The sequence below is a fragment of the Haliotis rubra genome, unplaced genomic scaffold (assembly GCF_003918875.1).
Source record: "Haliotis rubra isolate DU_JTF1 unplaced genomic scaffold, ASM391887v1 Scf4, whole genome shotgun sequence".
Classification (NCBI taxonomy): Eukaryota; Metazoa; Mollusca; class Gastropoda; order Lepetellida; family Haliotidae; genus Haliotis; species Haliotis rubra.
Window position 1 is genome coordinate 6,201,720 of NW_025767079.1, and position 22,802 is coordinate 6,224,521.

Sequence of the window (22,802 nt, forward strand, 5' to 3'; positions counted from 1 at the left end):
AAGTGAATCCAATATTAAGTTATCATAATCAATAGAATACCTTTCACACTTTCTGTTAGAACTAGATGCACTTCAGTAATTATCATTTTCAAATGAAGTTAGTATCATAAAAGATATATGCTCTCATTTATCGACTTCACCACTTTTCTATCTATTTGCGACCTGAAAAGAATGCAATAAATTGAATAAGAAAAGTTCATCGACTTTTGAAACCTGCAGGAAGTTGAGATTATGAGATGATGGCGGATGCAGTTTTTCGTTTCACATTCATTATGTATGAAATCAAGGCAACGAGGATGACAGTCTAATCCTAGTCATTAAGTACGGCAATTCTCTGCGTGACCAAAAGCCACTTTGAATGAGAGATGTTGATGACCACCCCAATCATATTTCCTTGACAAGGACGTGTGAGAAAATAGGTCGCTGACAACATATACCATTTCCAGCAGTGCAGTTTCATTCAAAGTTTGGAAATAATTTTACCAATGCCATTTTCGTGTATTTCATTTCTGCAATTTTGTACACATGCTATAAGTCAATAAAGTGGACTCCTTCTAAACCACTGCCATATAGCTGGAATATTGAGTGTGGCGTAAAACTAAACTCACTCACCCTCTAAACCGACATTCCATGTAAACCGACATATTTATTTGGTTCCGAATTTGTCCCAATATATTATCATATTAGAAAATCCCTCTAATCCGACATCCCTCTATTTCGAATTCCGACATTCAAATCCGGTCCCAAAACATGTTTCTAGTGCAAATTGACTCCCTCTAAACTGGCATTGTAATTTCAACCGACGCATGGCAGGTGTGCTGCTGGACCGTGTCAAGTAACAAACTAGCACTTGTTTCTTTTTTACAAAATGCATGGGCGGTGACTGACTGACTGAATTTGGCTTTACGCCGCTTTTAGCAATATTCCAGCAACATCACGGCGGGGGACACCAGAAATGGGCTTCACACGTTGTACCCATGAGGAAATTCCAACCCGGGTCTTAGTCGGCGTGACGGGCCAACGCTTTAACCACTAGACTACCCCACCGCCCCTCATGGGCGGTGAGTGCAACCGGTAAGAACGGACATGCTTAACCTTTTCGCGAACACCCTGTGTCCTCGCTGATTTCAGCGATACATTCATGCATTGTACGCCCAATGGAATCTGTTATTCCAGATAATCGGATAATCAAGACTGGTTATTGTCTGGCATTGACTTTTGAAATGTTCAAAGGTTGACTAATACATGCAACACATGATTCGATTCCTACAGTAGAGTTTCACTATGGACAATAGCTAAACCAGACTGCGTCTTATAAAATATCCATTTGCACCTCCTCAATGAAGGTCTGTTTTAAAGGAGACACATTTCAGCAAAGCATAAATGGTTCGATTGTTTTTTGCTGGCATTGAAAATACATGGCTTTTAGTGCTGCCGTTAAGATATGATGCCTGAACTCAACCCCTGAAGTACTTTTACTGAAGACATCAGTTGACAGTGGATATTCAATATAATCAGTTAAGTGGATAAGTCTGTCGTTTAAAAATTATTACAAAGGAGTGAATCCAACAGTGACTCCGGTGATATAGAATCAATTGTTAAGTAAACATTTGTTTTCATTCAACCAAATACCAAAGCTATTTTTACCAGGTTAATCCGCTTAAATGATATAATGCAAAACAAATACATTTTGTACTTTAATGCATTGTTGTGTTTAATGAACAATTGCGTAGGCCTATAAACTAATGTCAATTTGCAATTTGATGCATTTGGCTAGTTTGTCCACAAATGAAAATTATTGGCAGAAGACATAGGATCTTTAGTCAGTCTATAACGATGAAGGTAGTTTACTGATACTTAACACACTACTGACTTCATCGATCAGCGGATCATTATTGTGACAATGATTATCTGCAACACGAGATGGTGAGCGTATGTACCCTATGACTGCCACAAGGGTTATCAATTACTAAAGCCGGGTTTTATAACCGGTGACATGAAGAAATGAAGAATGTAATGAAAAAATCAGTGTCATCTGTTGATTGTACAGATTCTAAGGAATAACCAGATTCATATGATTTTATAACTTTAACCATATTTTGGTCCATATATAATTTCTCAACAGTTTAGCATCAACAGTTTCTTCAGTCAGTTTTACTTGAATGCACGTTCAGATTAGCCACTGAATTCCTGGCTCAGAATCAACCAGAACAACAACAGCGCAACGTCATTGTAACGGTTTATGCTTGGACACGTCGCTGTTGAAGTAACCTTTTGTGGCTTCAACATCACAATACATTGAAAAGTAGAATTTAATCTTTTATCGACTAGTATTGATGTCATTTCTATCACAACACTCGACGGGTTTCTGTATAACATCCAACACAAAGATGACACGGTTTCATGCATAGGGGACAAACATACAGACCGACAGGTCTACAAGGAATAACGATACAAATCTACACTATGTGGTCATGCATATTTCAATAACAGCTACGGGCACAATTCGTGGGATGAAGATAGAAAACAGGGCATGTACTCACAAGTTTCGTTCTTTCCTTGTTCCTCTCAACCTTAAACATCAAATATGCTCCCTGAAAGTGACCATCAATCAATATTCCTATAGTGTCTCCCTTTACGTATACAGTCAATACAGTGTATACAACCAAACTGATGCCTTTTTCGATTTTCGTTAAACCTATATATCCCCCCACAATCTATTTGTCTACGTCCATAATGTCAATATGAGGAAGTATAACAGATATAGATATAGTATATAGATGAACAACATTTTTTTTACAGTGAAATGAGAGAGAGAGAGATAGAGACAGAGATAGATATATATATATATAGAGAGAGAGAGAGAGAGCGAGAGAGAGAGAGGGAGCGAGATAGAGAAAGCGAGAGATAGAGAGAGATAAAGAGAGCGAGATATATATATATATAGAGAGAGAGAGAGCGAGAGATAGAGAGCGAGAGATAGAGTGAGAGATAGAGAGAGAGAGAGAGAGCAAGAGATAGAGGGAGAGAGCGAGAGATAGAGAGAGCGAGAGATAGAGAGAGCGAGAGAGAGAGAGCGAGAAGGGGAGAGAGAGAGGGAGAGCGAGAAATAGAGAGAGAGGGTGGGCCTCTTTTCCTTGATAAAGTGCTGTGTGTTAACGGTGTTAGAACCGACACCGAAACGTCACTCTGACTGTAATAAAAACGTCGTTCATCCAAATATTGTTATCATTCCTTACTGCTCCAACATCTAAAAAAAGGCTTCTCAAAGAAGTAAGATGGTAATATGCTTTGACGAGTAGACACAGTAGATACTGATGTTTGCACGCCCTCAGATTTTTTCAGATTCGCAAGTTTTCGTTACTGTGAAAAATGAAATGAATAGATTACTAATGAGAGTATACTCACAGCTCGGGAGCTATATCTCTTCCTTTCTGGCTATAGGAAATGAAGGAAGAAGATAAGGACATTGACACATTTGAAATAAGCCGAGCATGACTTCACGTGGTGTTCAGTGTTTTCTGTTAGGTTTGATTGATTGTGGCTACGTGTAATGACTAGGACAAAGATTTACACCAGTGAAGCGACCACAATATATTGGCGTATCGATGCTTCAGTCTAGTCACGTTTTGCACGAGTACTTAATTGAATAAAGTGGTTAATGAGAAATTGTAACGCATTATTATAAACAAGTTACACAATTGCTGAATGTAAAACAAGTAGGTAAAAATAGGCAAGACTTAAGACTTGTACTACTTGTTGTACGTAAATTTGTTTACTTACGATTTTGGACTTGCCAAGGTTCTTTTTAAGTGATTGCAAGAGAAAAGAAAATATGAGTATGTTTATCTCTTGTCATGGAACATTACACACCGAACTGGGAATAGACTGACGTCAAATCATAAGACCGATACGTGTACAAATAAATGACCAATAATATAATTTATATTGCACGTGACTTCAACATTTTGTGAATCATATTAATTTATATTGCACGTGACTTCAACATTTTGTGAATCATATTAATTTATATTGCACGTGACTTCAACATTTTGTCAGTCATTGTTATTTTTGTATTGCACGTGACATTTGCAACGTAAACACAGTTGTTAAATGTTGATTTGAGCGATTCACGATCACAAAACAATAGTTTACAGCTGCCGAATATGGCGTTTGTTCCACTTCCTTCAGTCTTTTCAAGTACCTGTGTTTTCATAACGTTTTTACTCTCATACATGATTTCATCTGCGACGTCTTTAAACTGAAAAGTTATTTTCTGAATTGTAATGGCTTCAGTGCCAAAAAGGGACTTTAGACCTGTAAACATCATCGGTGATGTCACAGAGTTATTTGTCACCAAGGCAACTAAAAATGCCGTGTCGGACACATGAGATTCCAACCAGTAAAACTTGTACCAGAGAGTAAGTGAGAGGGTTTTGCGCCTGTTTGAGCAATATTGCAACAATATCAGGGCTGTGAATAACAGTATTGGGCTTTACCCATTGTACCCAGGTGAGGAAACAAACCCAGGTTTGTGGGCTAATGAGCAACCGCTTTAACCACTGAGCTACCCCATCGCCCCTTTACCACGGCACGCTTACAGCCTTTAGCTGCTGACATGAAAACAAAAAGACCCAAAAAACTCAAACCCCCAAAACAGAAAACAACAAACACTGAATGAATAAAACACCTGGCCGGGCTATGTACAGCATCAAACTGTAATATTTAAGAACAATTTCAACGAAATGAAACAAAGGATAACTCCTTTTTCTCACAACTATACTTACAGATTTTGTACGAGTTTTCTTCTCTCTTGTCTACAAAGGTAAACACACATTCATTATATTCACAATTACTTGGTCACATATGCATCCGCTGTTGTACATTAAGTCTCATTTCGTTCGTTCCTTAACACTGAGGATGAACTATGCAAACCGCTTTCTCATAACCAAGAACTGGTACGTTCACCAAGAGCCTTACGTCGGACTGCAACCCCAAATCGTCTGTTGTTTGCTATATACATCTCTATCCACGTGGTATGATCACGGACATTGTTACTATCAGTTGTCACTATTCTACCATGCCGATTCTATTGTTCTATTCTACCATGCCGATTCTATTGTCAGGCAAACTCTTTTATGTAATGTCAATCATCTATGCTGAAGAATGAAATTAACACAACAAAGACGTCGACGTGGAATGTTAAGAAATTCACATGATATTCACATGATATATTTACATTATTAAAATATGCATAGCATGTTGGCAGTTATCACCAAATGATGCGATTCTATAACTTATTAATGGTTGAATAACACAAAGAAGGTATAAGACTTTGTCAGACTTTCCACGTTGGGTCTAAGAGATATGAATTACCAAGGAAGAAAATGTTGATGGAAATAAAGCCATTAGTCGAAAAAGGGTGGTTCTGGTGATCGCCCATTATTCCAGAAACCAGATGCAAAGAATTTAGTGCTCACCCTTTTCACGAACGCATAGCGTCATGGCTAATTGTTGGTGTAATTTTCATACAATTTCCATGGCTGTTTTGCCACTCCGCGGATTCTAGAGCCAGGCCTTCATCTGGCGTTCTCGTTTTATTTACAAAGGGCGACTGGTGAGTGAGTTTAGTGTTATTGCTTTTAGCAATATTCCAACAATATCACATCAGGGGACACCAGAAATGGGTTTCACACATCGTATCGATATGGTGAATCGAACCCGCGCCTTTGGCTTCACGAGCGAACGCTTTGACCACATAACATGGCTACTCCACCGCCCCAAAGGATGACTGGAATACATTCAGTGCAAGGCTGGCGCACTGTGCAATGCTCTGAACCAACACTGAAAACCTGAAAACCTTCTTGTTGTTTTTTATGGTGCTGCATATCTTTCCATAGGGATCGAGGATGCACTGACTGACTGACTGACTGAGTTTGTTTTTACGCCGCTTTTAGCAATATTCCAGCAACATCACGGCGGGGGACACCAGAAATGGGCTTCACACAATGTACCCATGTGGGGATTCGAACCCGGGTCTTCGGCGTGACGAGCCAACGCTTTAACCACTAGGCTACCCCACCGCCTGATCGAAGATGCAACCTTGTACAATGTGGCAACTCTATAGCAGTGCCTACCCGCGGAGTCGTTGTTATAAGGTTAACATATTCCTGAAGTGAAGTACAATTTTCACTCTCGATGAAAAAGGTATGTTTGAAGGCCTCAGACCTGTAGTAGGTCTAATCGGAGGCAGGTTCTATCGTCGTGTCACAAGTTGACATTGTAACATCATTGACATCATACCAAACATGACGTCATCAACAAAGGTTGCCGCTTCATGGCTCTTACAATTGTTTACCCATAGACATATCTTATTGTGAATTATAAGACCCTTTTCTATAACATTAAAAAATTAAATATGTAAAGGGCTGCTCGATTCGTTCATGTTGCATTTAGTGACAGATTAACTGAAGTACTTTGAAAGAATCTGATTGTCCTTTAGTTTTAGCAGCATATTATAAGTAGGATAGTGATATTTATGCAAATTCATTACATGTACACGTTGGGATGTGTACGAGGGCAATCTACCATGATGCCACAGATGAATGAGTTAACCAGAAAATACTGCCACGAAAAGATTGTATGAGACAGAAATGTTCGTTCATCATCTTCATGCCATCAGTCTTGTGTTCTACAGCGTGGGAAGCTACGACTTGGATATTAATGTCAATTCTAAATGATTATACTTACATTTTTGTTCCTTTCCTTTTCAGCTGTCTGATAACATGAATAGCAGGGAATGAAAACTCAGAATCTTAATGAAGCCCCCAACAACAATTCCCTGAATATCAATCTTCTGTCCCTGCCCTTTGCAATAAACCATTCAGCCTAATCAGGAATATGTTAATTACTATTCGCTGAATATCTCGGGTATACATGTACGTTGTATAAACCTCTGCCAGTAATGCAATAATAATAAGTTACTTTTAAAGCATATAATTTTCCACGGACCATTGAGATCAAAGTGCATGACATTATTACACAAGCCACCAAATCCTCATTCTCATCTCCCTTGGGAATCTACAAACCAATTTGCCTGTCAAACATTTGAAAGTTGCATTGGCGTTATCATCTCAATCTACCGGGTACCCATTAGCTGAGTCATTTCCTGAGGAGACACTATTAGGTTTTTCATAAATTGTCAGTTAATGCAGGGCATGATCAAATGCCCAGTAAGACTGGGAGTGTGATCAGCCATCAATCTACTCAGCTTTCAAATGAATGACATGTACGTTATCGTTACCATTGCTATAGTATTTCCTTATCTCGCCTGATCTATACTTACATCTGCTGATTGTCGTTTGTCCTCAGAAGTCTAGATTAATAGGTTAATAAAAAAGGGGAACCGTGAGAGATTGTTTAACTAGTTCACATCAAAGACACATAAAAAATACTGTCTGCCCGTATAGTTAATACAAATTAAAAAAGCATATCAAAAAGACTTCAATCTTCAAATGTATATTCAATATTTATGATTGCCATACTGTTTTGCGTGTAAAGTCCATTTTAATTGTCTCGGTGGAATTAACACACATACATTCTTGACAACGGGTAAGAACTCTCATTAAATCTGTATGTCATGACATCTATTAAATACATCAACAAGTCAACTGTGTCCTTATGGAAAATAACGATCTGGAAGTCATATTCTGATTGTTCGTTGTTTAACGCTGACTCAGCAAACTTCCACGGAACGACGGCTGATATAAAATAATCCGGTATGTGAACCAAATATTCCAGTGATTGATCTAATGAACAACGTCCCACGAGGGTCCAATGCATGAACGATCATCAATTGTACAAAAACATGCGGAAAATATTGAAGAACTCACATCTTCCAGACGCTCCAACTCTTTCTCCCTGGAATCCTTAAAGAAAGCAGTAAAACCGTATACTAAATAGCAAATCCATGCAGATCTCAGGGTAAACGGGGAACAGATGACTTGAGTATCGTTTATACGACGTCCACGTTTGAGATAATGAGGTGCAACAGCAAACATCAATTTGAACAAGTTTAAGCCAAGGGTGAAAGAAACGATACCGAATCTGAGTCTGTCCAAACTTTCAGTAAAACACTATATGAAATCTTAAAGTGTAGCATGAAATGTTTCAGCAAAACGTAGCCGTTCCTCAGAGCGTTAAATTTGATATCTCAAATATGGAAGAAATTAGATCATTCTCATTGTGTGATGCAGATGGAGGCTATCCATTGCGACGTGGCAACAACCTGATACACACAATCACCAGATTGATGAATCCAATATATATACCACGACTTCCTCAACCCCTTAAAAACTAAGTACTTCATCCAGGTCTGTAAGTGGGCTCATGACGTCATTATCTCTTAATATCTAATACACATTACGTACATTATATACCAATTTATATACAGTTGCCCGATATGGAACGGCGAATCTCTCTTAGAGGTTCGTCCCACGTGGAGTCGAATCTAAGCTCTGCCCTATTTGAGATTATTGATTTGTTTGAACTTGACCCGTGGGTGTGAGGTTCCCTGCCTTCACGGAAGGTTGGCACGCCACGATATGAGTGACATATTGTTCCAACTCATTCACCGATGTCCACACAATTTGATGCTTACCAATCTGTCCTATACATTCTTATCAAATGACCTCGAGTTTCTGTTTTTAATAGCATTTAAAACTTTCTCAGCTGGCAATAGCACATGAAACTTTCACACTTGGACATTCATTTCCACCACGGTATTTACCAATACATGTAACGGTAAATGTACTGCTATATGGCAGTTCTGTGATTGAAAAGAAAGGGAACCTATCATATATATAAATATATTCCAACTTGTACTTACTAGTCGCTGTATGTCCTCGTAAAGGTTTTCCTTGGTGAATCAGGAGACAATATAAGACATAAATCAAACCCCAAAATGCTGTTGTGTAAATATACTGTTATACTTTCTGATCACTTCTAAACAAAATCTTTCCGATCACATCTAATAAAAATATAAATCTCATTAATACAAAATTATTGTGAAATACAAAAAGCGCTATGAAGTAAAACAGAAGCACAGCCAGTTGTACAAACGGAATATATACTGTATACCCGAGGCTGTATTGATATTATTCTGGACGACAGACATTATGCACTGTCAGGAATCTGGTTGACATTGAGCACAAAGGTCATCCACAGCTTTGAAGTAGTGGAAATCATGTTTTTCAAACTGAATTTTTTATCATCATTTAAATTCAATTGGAAGATTTTAATTCCTTGAGATGGTTTCATTATCCTACACCCATTATGTCCGTCTGAATATGAAACTAAATATGCAAATTAAACTTCTCATGTTGTTTTGGAATTAATGCTGTTCATGTCAATCCTAATACGAGATTTTAAATATGCTAGAACAACATAAAGAAAAGATAGTAATCATATTTAGATCAAATAAAAATATCGAATACGCACTTTAAACCTATTGAGTTTCTAAATAATCAATTAAAAAAATGTATATAGACTAAAGCAAGCCTTCGCGAACGTAACATAATAAGGATGGATTTAAAACGCTAAACGATTGATTCAAAACATTACACCGTCCTTGGTGTATTGTGCCATAGCAGTTGTCTGCGGTTAATTAATGCATCGTGTACAGGATAAGCAGTGCATTCTGTGCCTATACTAACATAACCTACAATAAAACATCTACGACAGCACTTAACGTTTGTGTTCTGTACTCGCTGTTGACGCTACATGTCAATTATTCACGTTCAATCACATCTAGCCGCTTAACGTTAACAAACAATAAGTTCCGTGTCTTGAAAGTATATCTTTTAATGTGATTCAAACTCCGAAAGGTGTGATTCTATTTTATTTCCAAAGACACGTGTACTGGCTCATGCACTTAAACTAAAACCGCTGCTAAAACTAAGCAATCTATACTACTCATAAGATGTTAAGGATCACCCGATTCTTTCATATTATTACAGCTAATACGTTTTGCCTTGACAGATTTACTGTAGCAATATTAAACAGTCGGTGCTCCTTAACTTCGTTTGAGCGGTATATCTATGCTACGTCGACACAAAGTCAAGCTGACATGCAGAACATAGATTCTTACATCAATGGATAAATAAATGAATGTATTCAACGTTTGTAAGTATCACCATGCTCATCATATACTGAACAAAATAAATAAGGGATCAAGAAAAAATGATGATTTTATAAGACTGAGAGCACAATTTAGACAACGTGTTCTCCAAAATATTCATGATTGCTACCTTTTTTCAGTATAATACGATGTGCAATACCCATTTTATCATTTCCTGTGTTTTTAGGTGAGTAATTGACTAGTCTTTGCGTGTATTTATAATGGGTGCCACCGATGGAGCAGGATAGGCTGATCTTTTCCTGAACACCTGCACCATCACTATTTCATAAATATTTATAAACACATACTCATAATATTGTCGGAATAAAACAATCGACTCCGAAAACGGTTTTGTCGCATGTATATGCACGTGTATTTGGGTGAATGACTCTTTAATCCCGAAAACGTAACATGCAAACATGCATGCATGTATTCTCATACTTTCTTGCGCGTGCATAGATTATAACGGTATGCATGCAGTTTCTATATCACCCTATCATGCAGACGCATGCACATGCCAGTTTAACAACAAGGCCAGTTAATCATGCATGTGTAAGGATAAGCCAGACCTCACCTCTTCAGGGGTGGTGACATCTTGACCCTAGACAGGTGAGACAATGAGGGAAACATCAAAGGGTAGCTTAACTAGATCCTTCACGACATACCGGGCAAGTTGATAAGTCTTTCATGGAACACGAGGGGCGGTGGGGTAGCGTAGTGGTTAGAGCGTTCGCTCGTCACGCCGAAGACCCGGGTTCGATTCCCCACATGGGTACAATGAGTGAAGCCCATTTCTGGTGTCCCCCGCCGTGATATTGCTGGAATATTGCTTAAAGCGGCGTAAAACCCAACTCACAAACTCATGTAACACCTCGTTAATTGTACTGCATGGTTATCAGTGTGTATCTGTATAAATTCGTCGGAATTCTTTAGTTTACTCAGCACACTGGGATTCCTTATAGCCAAGCAATTTACATTTAACTAGATTGTAAAAGCGCACAAAAGCTCTGTAGTATATGCCTATATTCTACACACATTTTTCCTCCACTTATACCGAGATTTCGAATACGCGTGGAAAGGATTTTGTGCTTTCTATGTCAAGGAAATAAAGGAAATAAATAAAAAGGGACATGTACCTAGCACGTTCGGACATATGACACAGTGGGACATTGGGACAGATAGCCTACTGGGACACATGCTACAGCAACATGCAAGGCGTGGCTTGTACTTACATTTGATGGCGGTTCATGGAACTCTTCCTCCTGAAGATGTACGTGAATGAAACGATCACATGATGGAATCACAACAAAACATACAATGATAAAACACAACTATATCATCCTAGCTTCAACTGTTCAGTGATAATGGCGTGTGTAGTCTGTCATCCAGACCCTGAGAAACAATACATCCAATGCACCAATTGCAAGTCTACGATAGTTAAAGTCACTCCAGTTTCTGAAAATGAAGAGTCTGGTTGCCTTTTATCATATTTTTTCGATAATTTAACATGTGTTTTTATCTGTAACATATTTTTATTTCATAGATTAAGTGACAAGCTCCAGTATAACAGGAGGTAAACTATTATTCAACACGGCCGGAATCCCTCTAAAACATCAGCAAAACAAATGTACTGATACCAGCATTTTGTTTGCTAAGGATTAGTGCATTAGTACTTTCAAGAAGAGCCTGTGTTGTTTTTCCTTTTACTCCATTGTTCGTAGTCACTGATTAAACATTCAAATCATTACTGCTTCACTGTGTCCGAGAGAACAGAGTTTGATGGGCATTTCGTGTACAGCTAGGATGACAGGTATTCATTAGACTTGACAAATGCTTTGTCCTTTTTAAAACGTTTAATGCACAAAGACAACGGCTTTTTATGAAGAAAATGCATCAGAACAGATATGAATGAAGGCATCAATTACTGTTCGAAGGTATCATTATGGAGCCAGTATCTACCACACAGTTCATTGTGTTTCCAAGGGATAGTCTAATCAATCGGAGGCGCATGAAATATTGACAGTCTATTGACTGTAACGGAAAGCATCCAAGGGAATAACGGAAAGCATCCAAGGGAAGGATCTAGGAAGCTGGCCTATGAGGGTGAGGTCATGATGTCTTCAGAAGTATCCCGCAATTTCACTTGCTATAGATACAACATCGGTGAAACCTGTAAGGCTGGAATTGCTAGTCCTTTTCGTGAACATCGCTGGTTTTTTCGATCCTGTCATATCGTGTTCACCAATTTTGTCTTTTACACCCAAATGAATCTGTTTTAGTGGATAATTGCAACTGACTATTCTCAAGCGTTGTCCGTTTTATTTGTTTTCAATCATAAAATATGTGCTCTCCAATTGTTAGCGTGTGTTGTTCGTTATAGATTCAATGTATCATGGCTTATATTTTCTCAAGGCTTAACCAATAAAATAGAAGAACTCATTGCGCTCATGTTGATGAATTTCCCACGGACTAAAAAGCAAATGCAGTTATGCATCACCTGTCATTTAACTTCACGTAGTGATCACACAAACTTGATCAACATGTATGATACGTTAATGCTCAAATATGCCGTGTGAACATTTTTGATCATACACCCGTGTTCATAAAATCTTGCATTTAAATGGGTCTGTTTCAGAATTGATGACCACAAAGTATTCATATTTATTACAGTGATACATAAAGCCTTCCCTGTTGATCTGAGACTCTGGGTTGTTCTTTACCATGCATACCGTCACGCGTGGTATGAATTTCATCATTTCATTCAGAAACTATAAAGAAAAGGGACTTCAAAGATGTCAAATCCTTTAACGTAAAGCAAGTAGCAATAATCAGTTCGATTATGTAATGTTTCGTTAAACCCTCAGCTGTTTCTCAGTTACTGATAAGTTACCACATCTCTTCTTGTATCATTTAGATGCCCAAAGTTACCTGGCTTTTGAAGAACAACTGGTCATCTGGTTTTGAAGAACAATTCGCGACATGGGATTGAAGAACAATTAGTATGGTTTAACTTGGCACTGAAAAACAGTTGGTAACCCGGCACTGAAGAACATTTAGTCACCTGGCATTAAAGAACAGTATTTATAGCCTGGTATCGAAGAACAAGTCGTAACTTGACACAGAAGAACAATGTGTAACCTTACACTGAAAACAATTTTCAGTAATGTGGATTTGAAGAAAATTTAGGAACAGGGCACCGAAGAATAAATTTTAGCCTAGCACCGAAGTAAGAATAGTAACATGACATTGAACAATAAGACAAAAGGAGGTTCCTGAAGGATGTTGAAGAGAGGTGATTTCAAAGCTCAAGAAAAATGCTTAGAAAAACCCCGTGAACATCAGGCCAACTATCTCTCTTGGGGCAGAAGTAGGTTACGACAGTCGTAGTGTGGAACGAGCGTTTTGTGGAACGAGACCCGGTCTTGGTAATGAACTGAGAGTGTATTTCACGCAATTGCAAACTGGATTGGTCAGTACACAAAGCGAGTTTATATTGAACCAGTGCATCCAATATGTCCTAGAATTAGTTGTTTTCTTCCATTTCGACAACCACCCACTCGCCACGAGACCTCGCATCATGGATGACAACGCCAGACGCCATCGTCCATTGGCATTCATTAGAGCTCGTTAGAGCATCTCTTTGACTCGGCCCGCCCTGAGTCCCGATCTGAACCCATATCTCTGGGCGTCTTATATACGCCCTTGAGCCTCCTGTACAGAATATTCATGTAGTGAAATCAGCATTTCATCGGGTGTGTCTGCAGTTACCCATTCAGCAGATCCAACGTTTAACTGGAAGGGTGAGACGCAGCATGGAGGTCGTCATCCGGGCATTGGAAGGGTTTACTCACAAGGGAACTCAAACTGACATCATTATCAGATACAGCTGCGGTAGGCCAATCGTAGTAAGAAACTAAGGGATATTGTTTTGGGTGTTCACGGGTTGTTGTGACCCAGACCCCTCTCTCCAACACACACACGCGACGCACGCACGCACGCACACACACACACACACTCCCAAAGGATGTGTACACGTGGAGGTGTAATATGAAGAGGAAGCGATTATATTGTTTAATAACATCATGAGACAGGTAAACAACGAATCTCGCACGTTTAAAGGAACATTCTCTTCCCGGATAGTGACATATAAAATTAATATTAGTCACGCGAAAGAAAATAAGACAGGATATTTCAAAATGCTTCCTAACCAGTTGCAACATGGCAAGTACATCGTATGTGGAAGCAACGGACATGCCTGTACGAACTCCCCTTTTAAACAAATGTTAATATTTGATGAAAAAGATGGCGGAGGTTAATTAGGTTTGCCGTTAATTGCCAGAACGAAACAACAGGTTGTGCTAATCTGACGAACCAAGGCTATTTTGAAAGCAAATGGGTTTCTACGTAGTTGTCATTACTTTCACAAAAGCCAACGAGTTTAATGCTCATTTAGGATTGTCTGTGGTACTTAACAGAGAGAAGATAATTGCTAAGCTCATACTGATTGATCATGTATGTACTTCAACTTCACAATCAGAATATCCACATTCGAAAGAAATGATTTAGAAAGAAATACTATAGAAATTACGTTCTACTCATGGAAACGAATAAGGGAACACATGAAGGGACAAGTGTTCCTTTACTCTTTTCCAGGTTTCTTCACAAGGTATGTATTGCACTGTGGGTGAGATTATGGGAATGAATAAAGGAACACTTTTACTTTCATGTGTTCCTTTATTCGTTTCCATGAGGATATTTAATATTTCACGTGTCACAGGAAAAGATAAAATGAATATTAAAGTTTGTATGTTAAACCTGTTGTCCAGGGAGAACCTTAAGCTGAATAGAGATAATAATTACATTATCATGTCTCATGTCAATAACAGTCGTAAAAATCATATGGATGCATGAGTTTAGCCTTCTTCAAAAGTACCGTTGTTCGATTATCCTGCTTTTTGTTTGAAACCACGGTGTATTTTTATATCGGCCAGTAGAAGAGAGTGATAAGTTTATTAAAAGATTTTACTAAAAATGACAAACATGTATGTAATATGTAACATAATAAGAATGTATTAAAGGAAATTGACGTAAATACTCTGTCATTTTCATTAAATGACATGTTAGTCAATAGGTAATTTAACTTGAAATGACAAAGTATTATTGTTCCTTACTGATAAGTAATCAATTGGTTTACTTACATTTGGGTCTACTTTAAACGTCTTGGCAGAATTCTGGGTCATGATTCGGTTCCGCCACCGCTTGGCAACGAGACGTGCACGTGCAAGGCGTGCAATTCGTGGTCTGAGATAAAACCCGGGCTCGGACATTGCCGAGAATTAATGACGCCGAAAGTGCTTGCCAACCAACTTAAAATTCCATTCAATAATAATTAAAGCCAACGCGATACAAGGCGGGATGTTTGTGTTCCAAATGATATTTCCGGCGTTGGCAACGAGGATTCATTTATTACGAATTCATGAAAGTGCGTGACGACGGTTCTGATGCGTGAAATATACATGTTCTAACTCATAGCAGTTATCTCCCTTTTAAAAACGAAATATGATGGAAGGGACTCCATTTGGGCAGGGGTTATTCAAGTCACCAAAAGTGATGCGCAGGAATTGAGATTAACAAACAGTTATCTCCCTTATGTGTTTTCAGAAGTGAAAAGGTACCATATCACAAATAAAAGCGACATTATTCAGGATGTTTTTAAAAAAAGTCTTACAATGTCCTCCCTCGAGTTTAGGCATGATCAAGTCTTGATATATTTACAACAAAATACCTTATTGTGTCAAAGAACTATTGATTAATACTTATCATAACTTGGCAATGGAATCGATATTCGCAGAAGCAAGATCAATACGGAATGTGAGATTGGCACCGCACTGCTCTTTTGTCTATGTTTGCGTTTGACTTCATTCTCCACTCCCGAGGGATCTTCTTAAAGAATATCCTGAATAAGAGATGTTGGATTCTGATGGGGATGTTGACTGAAGTGAAGTCTTCATCACAGATGATTTGTTTAAACATTTGTACACTAATGTAAATCTATATCCATCATTATATTGCAACAAATAACCACTTAGTATAGAAATCCACGATAAAATGTCATAATGTTGGTGAAAGTTAAAAAACCCATAAAGAAATGCATGTGTATTTTATGCATCATGTTTATGTGTTATGGCCAGTGTTTGCCCTTAACCCTGAACAACTGCAGGCCATAAGGATCCTGGGTGCTGTTGTTCAAAACAACCTTAGCGCTAAGGCTACCTTAAGTCAGTGTTAAAGTATGGGAGTTACGGTCACCTTAGCGCTAAGATCGCTTTGTACAACGGCACCCAGAACGATAAAATGTTGTGGGTCCTGATAAGAATATGTAGGCCATATATTTTAGCTACAATATAAGTAATTCCCAGCAAACAAAAAATGTGACAACTAACAAACTGAGTTAAGGAGTATAATTTAACTCCAGTGACTGACTAGTCTTCGTTTACAATAAAATCAACGTCCATGTCAAGATCCAAGTCTTCTGAAATGTCTGTAATCTAAATTGCTTCATCGAAAATGAAAATCGTTTCACTTACAGACAACAGCTGCTGATCGAGATTAAAACTAGAAATAACTGAACGATATTTTCTGAAAAATAATACTCTTAGTTTTTGGGGATGAAACAGCTGTCGTTCGTTAGGACCCGCAGACCACAAAACATGTGTGTCCAAATGGTTTTCAGTCAGCTTCGGGCCTAAGGACCAACGTTAATTTCGAACGCTGGTTATGGCTAAACTGACGTTTTTGGATACAACAAAGTACATCAATGTATTTTGATAACCGCGTATATTTCGTATGGTTATGAAAATGTTGTTTTATCGATTGTACTTTAATTAATTATTCTGGACAGCGATGTGACAGATTACATAACATTTAGACAAGAAGATTTTAGAACCACAGAATTATTTCTCATTACTATTGTGTATCTGTTAGGGGATGACAGATTAACTGTAGAAATTTGAATGAATGAGTTTAGTTTTACGCCGCTTTTAGCAATATTCCAGCAACACCCCGGATTGTGTTTATATCCTGAATAAAACTTGGTTCTGACCCAGCCCGGTGATCACAGAATACTGAGTGCGTAGAACAGTTGTAAGTTTCAGAAGCGTGTCTGTAGTATATTGTTTACTTTATATTCTATGGTAATCCTCGTGACTGTGGGGGCGGTGGGGTAGCCTAGTGGTTAAAGCGTTGGCTCGTCACGCCGAGGACCCGGGTTGGAATCTCCACATGGGTACAATGTTTGAAGCCCATTTCTGGTGTCCCCCGCCGTGATATTGCTGGAATATTGCTAAAAGCGGCGTAAAACCAAAACTCAGTCAGTCAGTCAGTCGTGACTGTGATCATTGGTAGAAATGCATATCTCTTAGGCTCTCATACAGACCCTGTATTCTGGTGTCCCCCACCGTGATATTGCTGGAATATTGCTAAAAGCGGCGTAAAACATCACTCACTCACTCACCGACCCTGAAGCAAGTAAATCCAAGAAGCCCATGCAAGTCTATAATATGTGACAAGTCTGGATTACTGCAGATTCTAGAGACTATAAGTGGTTAATAGTTTTAGTTCTGTTGTAAGAATATTGTGTTGGCATTTATAACGTTCAGCTGCACACATTATTACTTCTCTAAATTATTGAGAAAGAGTAAATTCAATGAAACCATCCTCGATGATGAGGACGTCAATTCAGTTGCTTTAATGAGAGGTTGTTATTTATATTTGAGACCTATGATTAAACAGACCCGTGAAGATCCGGGTTAGAATTGGTCTTCAGCAACCCATGCTTGTCGTAAGAGGCGACTAACAGGATCGGGTGGTCAGGCTCAATGACTTCGTTGACACATGTCATCATATTCAAATTGCGTAGATCAATGCTCATGATCCAGACTCGGTTATTTACAGTGATTGAGTGAGTGAGTGAGTTTGGTTTTACGCCGCTTTTAGTAATATTCCAGCAATATCACGGCGGGGGACACCAGAAATCGGTTATTTACAGACCGCCACCATACAGCTGGAATATTGCTAAGTGCGGCGTTAAACAACAAACTGATTAAAACACAGAATCTAGTATTTTTCAATGTAATCGGGGAATATTGATTGCAGAATCTCTTCCCATAATATTTTCAATGTAAATATAATGTTTTTAACGTTTAACTGACAAAACCCTTCATAAAACGGCAATGTTTGCATCATGTTGTTGACAATGAGAAATCCCGAAACATAACACGTATTATTGATGACACTTAGTCAAGGTTCACGTGTCAGTGTGAACGTGTGTGTTCCTATGCACATTACACATTTTGTCTGTTGTGTTAGTTGATTAATTTATATAACACGTCGTGCTTTGTGTTTGAGTTCCGCTGCAATTGACGTATTGAAAACACTCAAGCCAGTTGAGTTTTTATGTAAATTTTCACAAGCGCTTTTGTTGAAGTATTTTGTATCACTGAATCGTGCTTTAGTTAACATATTTCGTGGCATTGAATGTCGGGTGCTTGTTATCAAAATCTTGTGACACGAAAACTGAAACCATAGCACTGTTTAAGTTTCCGTTTTTCTGTACTGCGCAGTTTTAGTCTAAACAGACGGGGTCACATAGGCACAGATCCAAATTGACCGAGTTTCAAATGTTGAAAGGTTTCGGGTTTCTAGAAGACACGAACGAGTAGTTTCCATCAGGATACCATAATGTTGTCAACGTAGGTTTCACAGCACCTTCTGATCAATCAAATCATGTTCAAACAGATTTTTGTCTTCTGATAATCTTTACAATGATATACTAGGGACAAGACCAATCTCACGAGACACCTCACGGGTCAAGGGACTTTGGGTCCTGATGGGGCAGTCAAAATAGCAATGGTGGTTATACACGTTACTTATATCTTCGCATTTTCGGGGTTATTGTCAACATCTTGTCAGCTAAACCAAATACAAACACTGTTGTCAACATCTTGTTATTTACACTAAATACAAACACTGTTGTCAACACCTTGTTATCAACACCTAAGACTAACACTGTTGTCAACATCTTGTTATCAACACCAAATACAAACACTGTTGTCAACATCTTGTTATCAACACCAAATACAAACACTGTTGTCAACATCTTATTGTCAACTCCTAAGACAAACACTGTTGTCAACATTTTGTTATCAACACCAAATACAAACACTGTTGTCAACATCTTGTTATCAACACCAAATACAAACAATGTTGTCAACATCTTGTTATCAACACCAAAATACAAACAATGTTGTCAGCATCTTGTTATCAACACCTAAGACTAACACTGTTGTCAACATCTTGTTATCAACACCTAAGACAAACACTGTTGTCAACATCTTGTTATCAACAAACACAAACACTGTTGTCAACATCTTGTTATCAACAGCAAATACAAACACTGTTGTCAACATCTTGTTATCAACACCTTAGACAAACACTGTTGTCAACATCTTGTTATCAACACCAAATACAAACACTGTTGTCAACATCTTGTCAGCTACACCGAATACAAACACTGTTGTCAACATCTTGTTATCAACACCTAAGACAAACACTGTTGTCAACATCTTGTTATCAACACCAAATACAAACACTGTTGTCAACATCTTGTTATCAACACCAAACACAAACACTGTTGTCAACATCTTGTTATCTACACCAAATACAAACACTGTCGTCAACATCAACACCAAATTCAAACACTGTTGTCAATATCGTGTTATCAACACACAATACAAACACTGTTGTCAACATCTTGTTATCAACACCAAATGCAAACAGAGTTGCCAACATCTTGTCAACTACACCAAATACAAACACTGTTGTCAACATCAGCACCAAATACAAACACGGTTGTCAACATCTTGTTATCAACTCCAAATACAAACACTGTTGTCAACATCTTGTTATCAACACCAAACACAAACTATGTTGTCAACATCTTGTTATCAACACCAAATACAAACACTGTTGTCAACACCTTGGCATCTATGCCAAATGCAAACACTGTTGTCAACATCTTGTCAACTACACCAAATACAAACAATGTTGTCAACATCTTGTCAGCTACACCAAATACAAACACTGTTGTCAACATCTTGTCAACTCAACCAAATGTAAACAGAGTTGTCAACATCTTGTCAGCTACACCTAATACAAACAGAGTTGTCAACTACACCAAATACTGAGTTGACAACATTTTGTTAACTACACCAAACAGTTGTCAACACCTTGTCAACTAAACCAAGCACAAACAGTGTTGTCAACATCTTGTCAATTACACCAAACACGAACATAGCTGAAAACAATTTGTTAACTACACCACAAGAACACAGCTGTTAACATCTTGTCAGCTACGCCAAACCTAAGTTGCCATCATTCCGTCAACTACTCCATATACAAAAACAATTGTCAACATTCAAGCACACTAAACACAAACACAGTTGTCAACATCTTGTCAACTACACCAAACTCAAACATTATTGTCAACATCTTGTCAACTACGCCAAACACAGGCATAATTGTCAACATTTTGTTAACTACACTACTTGAACACAGTTGTCAACATCTTGTCAGATACATACAAAATTGTCAACATTAAAGCACAGAAAACCCCAAACACGGTTGTCAACATTCGACGCTCCATGGCATCTAACTATCGGGCGTGACAACACCCGCCCGGGTATGAATGGTTTGACGAACAGATAAAAGTCCAGCCCAGGGGCCTTGTCACTTTCCAGCGAAGACAATTAACTAATTAACAATTGAATACACCCGTGTGGAGGCCACCCTCGGGTTATGTGCGACCCATCCGGATCTAAAGTTGTCTCCAAGGATCAAGCCAGATAACGGTAAATACAACCAACATGACAACGGATAGTCGCGATCGATGTCCCCACCACTCTGTATATTGCATCATTGACTGACGGGTATTGATTTTACACCAAGTCATTGATTGACGGTATTTGATTGCTCGACAGTCATTGATTGACATGTGTTGATTGTTGCTAGGGTTAAAACAACATCGTGCTTAGGGTATTGTTGACAGACAGCAGAGGGATTTGTTTTGTATGTGATATCGAACTCCGTTACAAAGATCGGGATACTTTACAGAAAACGATCAAGGCGTAACTCTTACACTGAACACTATCGACGTATCTATCGATTCGGCTGAAGAAGGATGAACGTACAAGTCTTTGAAAAAGCTAAAGTGCCATCATTTGAAGTTTTCATATCCAGAAATAAATGTATTTGAAGGTTTTAGCTGTTACATGAATTATTACGTGACGAGCAGGGTACCTTGTCGACATGAAAGCATGGCGTAGAAGACTTTAACTAACTGTTGAAACATGACTTTGTCGTACTTGATACCTTTTAATAATTACGCTGCCTCACAAAGTGCCTACCTGTGTTTGTGGTTGTCCTACCAAGACGCATTAGTCATCCTTGGGGGTTACGTTACATATGTTTAGCAAACATACTTATAAAGAAGAAGATTATTCTTTTAGTTGTCACGGGCGCTGTATATACAAGTCATGAAAAGATAATTGGCGTATATATTGTACAGGCACCCAGCCCGAAGGCCTATGAGACATCCAAAGGTTTAGTAAAACATTTAAAAAGGTAAAAATACACAATACAGACAGACGAAAGATAAGACCGCATACATAAAACATCACAATATAATACCCACTCCCAGTAAACATACATAATAGTATTACAGATAAGAAAGGTTTTTCTTTTCGGCGCCTAAGGGCCGTTCATAATTTATGGTTAGGGGGAAATGATGATGACGTTTATGGAGAAGCATGTACAATGTGAATGAACCCACCCCCCAAAAAATTTATGTACAAAGTAAGTGACCCCCCTGCATGTTATGTACAAAACCAATTAGCCCCCTCCCTCTTCCCATATTTTTTAAGCATAAATTTAAAATATGTATATGTACAAATATGATGACCCCTCCTAGTACATGTACATGTGTACAAAATTGATGACCCCGATACCTTTCTATAACAAAATGGGTGACAACCCCCACCCCACCCCCACCCACCCCCACACCCCTTAAAATCGTCATCATCACCCCGATAGCCATAAACTATGAGCGGTCTCTAAACAGTATGGATACACAGTGGGGCTAGGGGTTCACAAACTTCTCATTCTGGACGAAGAATATAGTCTGTTACAACATAAATATTGCGATTGTTCCTATTTAACTACAAAGGATTAGTGAACGTGTATATAACAACGACCATCGACTGTCAAATACACGAATTCCCTTTGATCTGCCATTTCTTCCTCAGTTAATAGCATCGATAGAATTCAGATGGTTCAGCTGAATCAGCAGTTTTTCGCAGCGTGTTCATAAATGCGTTGTGTGATGTTTACGATGTGTATACCTCCTGCAGCATGTCGGTACAACGTCAACAGTCTTACATGTCAAATAAAAATTATGATTGTTAGTGTCTTAAAGACATTATCGTCAGACAGGACATACGATGAACCAAAACGGTATTTCTTCTGTAAGTAATAAATGTGTACGAAGGTTTCTGTTCTTGATTCGGTATGC

At 38.4% G+C, this 22,802-nt stretch overlaps 1 protein-coding gene across 1 annotated transcript in view; it reads right to left on the reverse strand.

The window, feature by feature from the left end:
* LOC124287061 (echinoderm microtubule-associated protein-like CG42247) overlaps positions 1-22,802 on the reverse strand; it is a 94,952-nt gene that overhangs the window by 48,255 nt on the left and 23,895 nt on the right. Inside the window, exons 3-11 of the mRNA XM_046723535.1 lie at positions 11,410-11,439; positions 10,752-10,778; positions 8,888-8,917; positions 7,893-7,928; positions 6,751-6,777; positions 4,788-4,817; positions 3,784-3,804; positions 3,409-3,438; positions 2,544-2,573 (exon numbers count right to left, since the gene is read on the reverse strand). Of these exons, the coding sequence (XP_046579491.1) occupies positions 2,544-2,573; positions 3,409-3,438; positions 3,784-3,804; positions 4,788-4,817; positions 6,751-6,777; positions 7,893-7,928; positions 8,888-8,917; positions 10,752-10,778; positions 11,410-11,439 (261 nt within the window). The remainder of the gene's footprint in view (positions 1-2,543; positions 2,574-3,408; positions 3,439-3,783; positions 3,805-4,787; positions 4,818-6,750; positions 6,778-7,892; positions 7,929-8,887; positions 8,918-10,751; positions 10,779-11,409; positions 11,440-22,802) is intronic.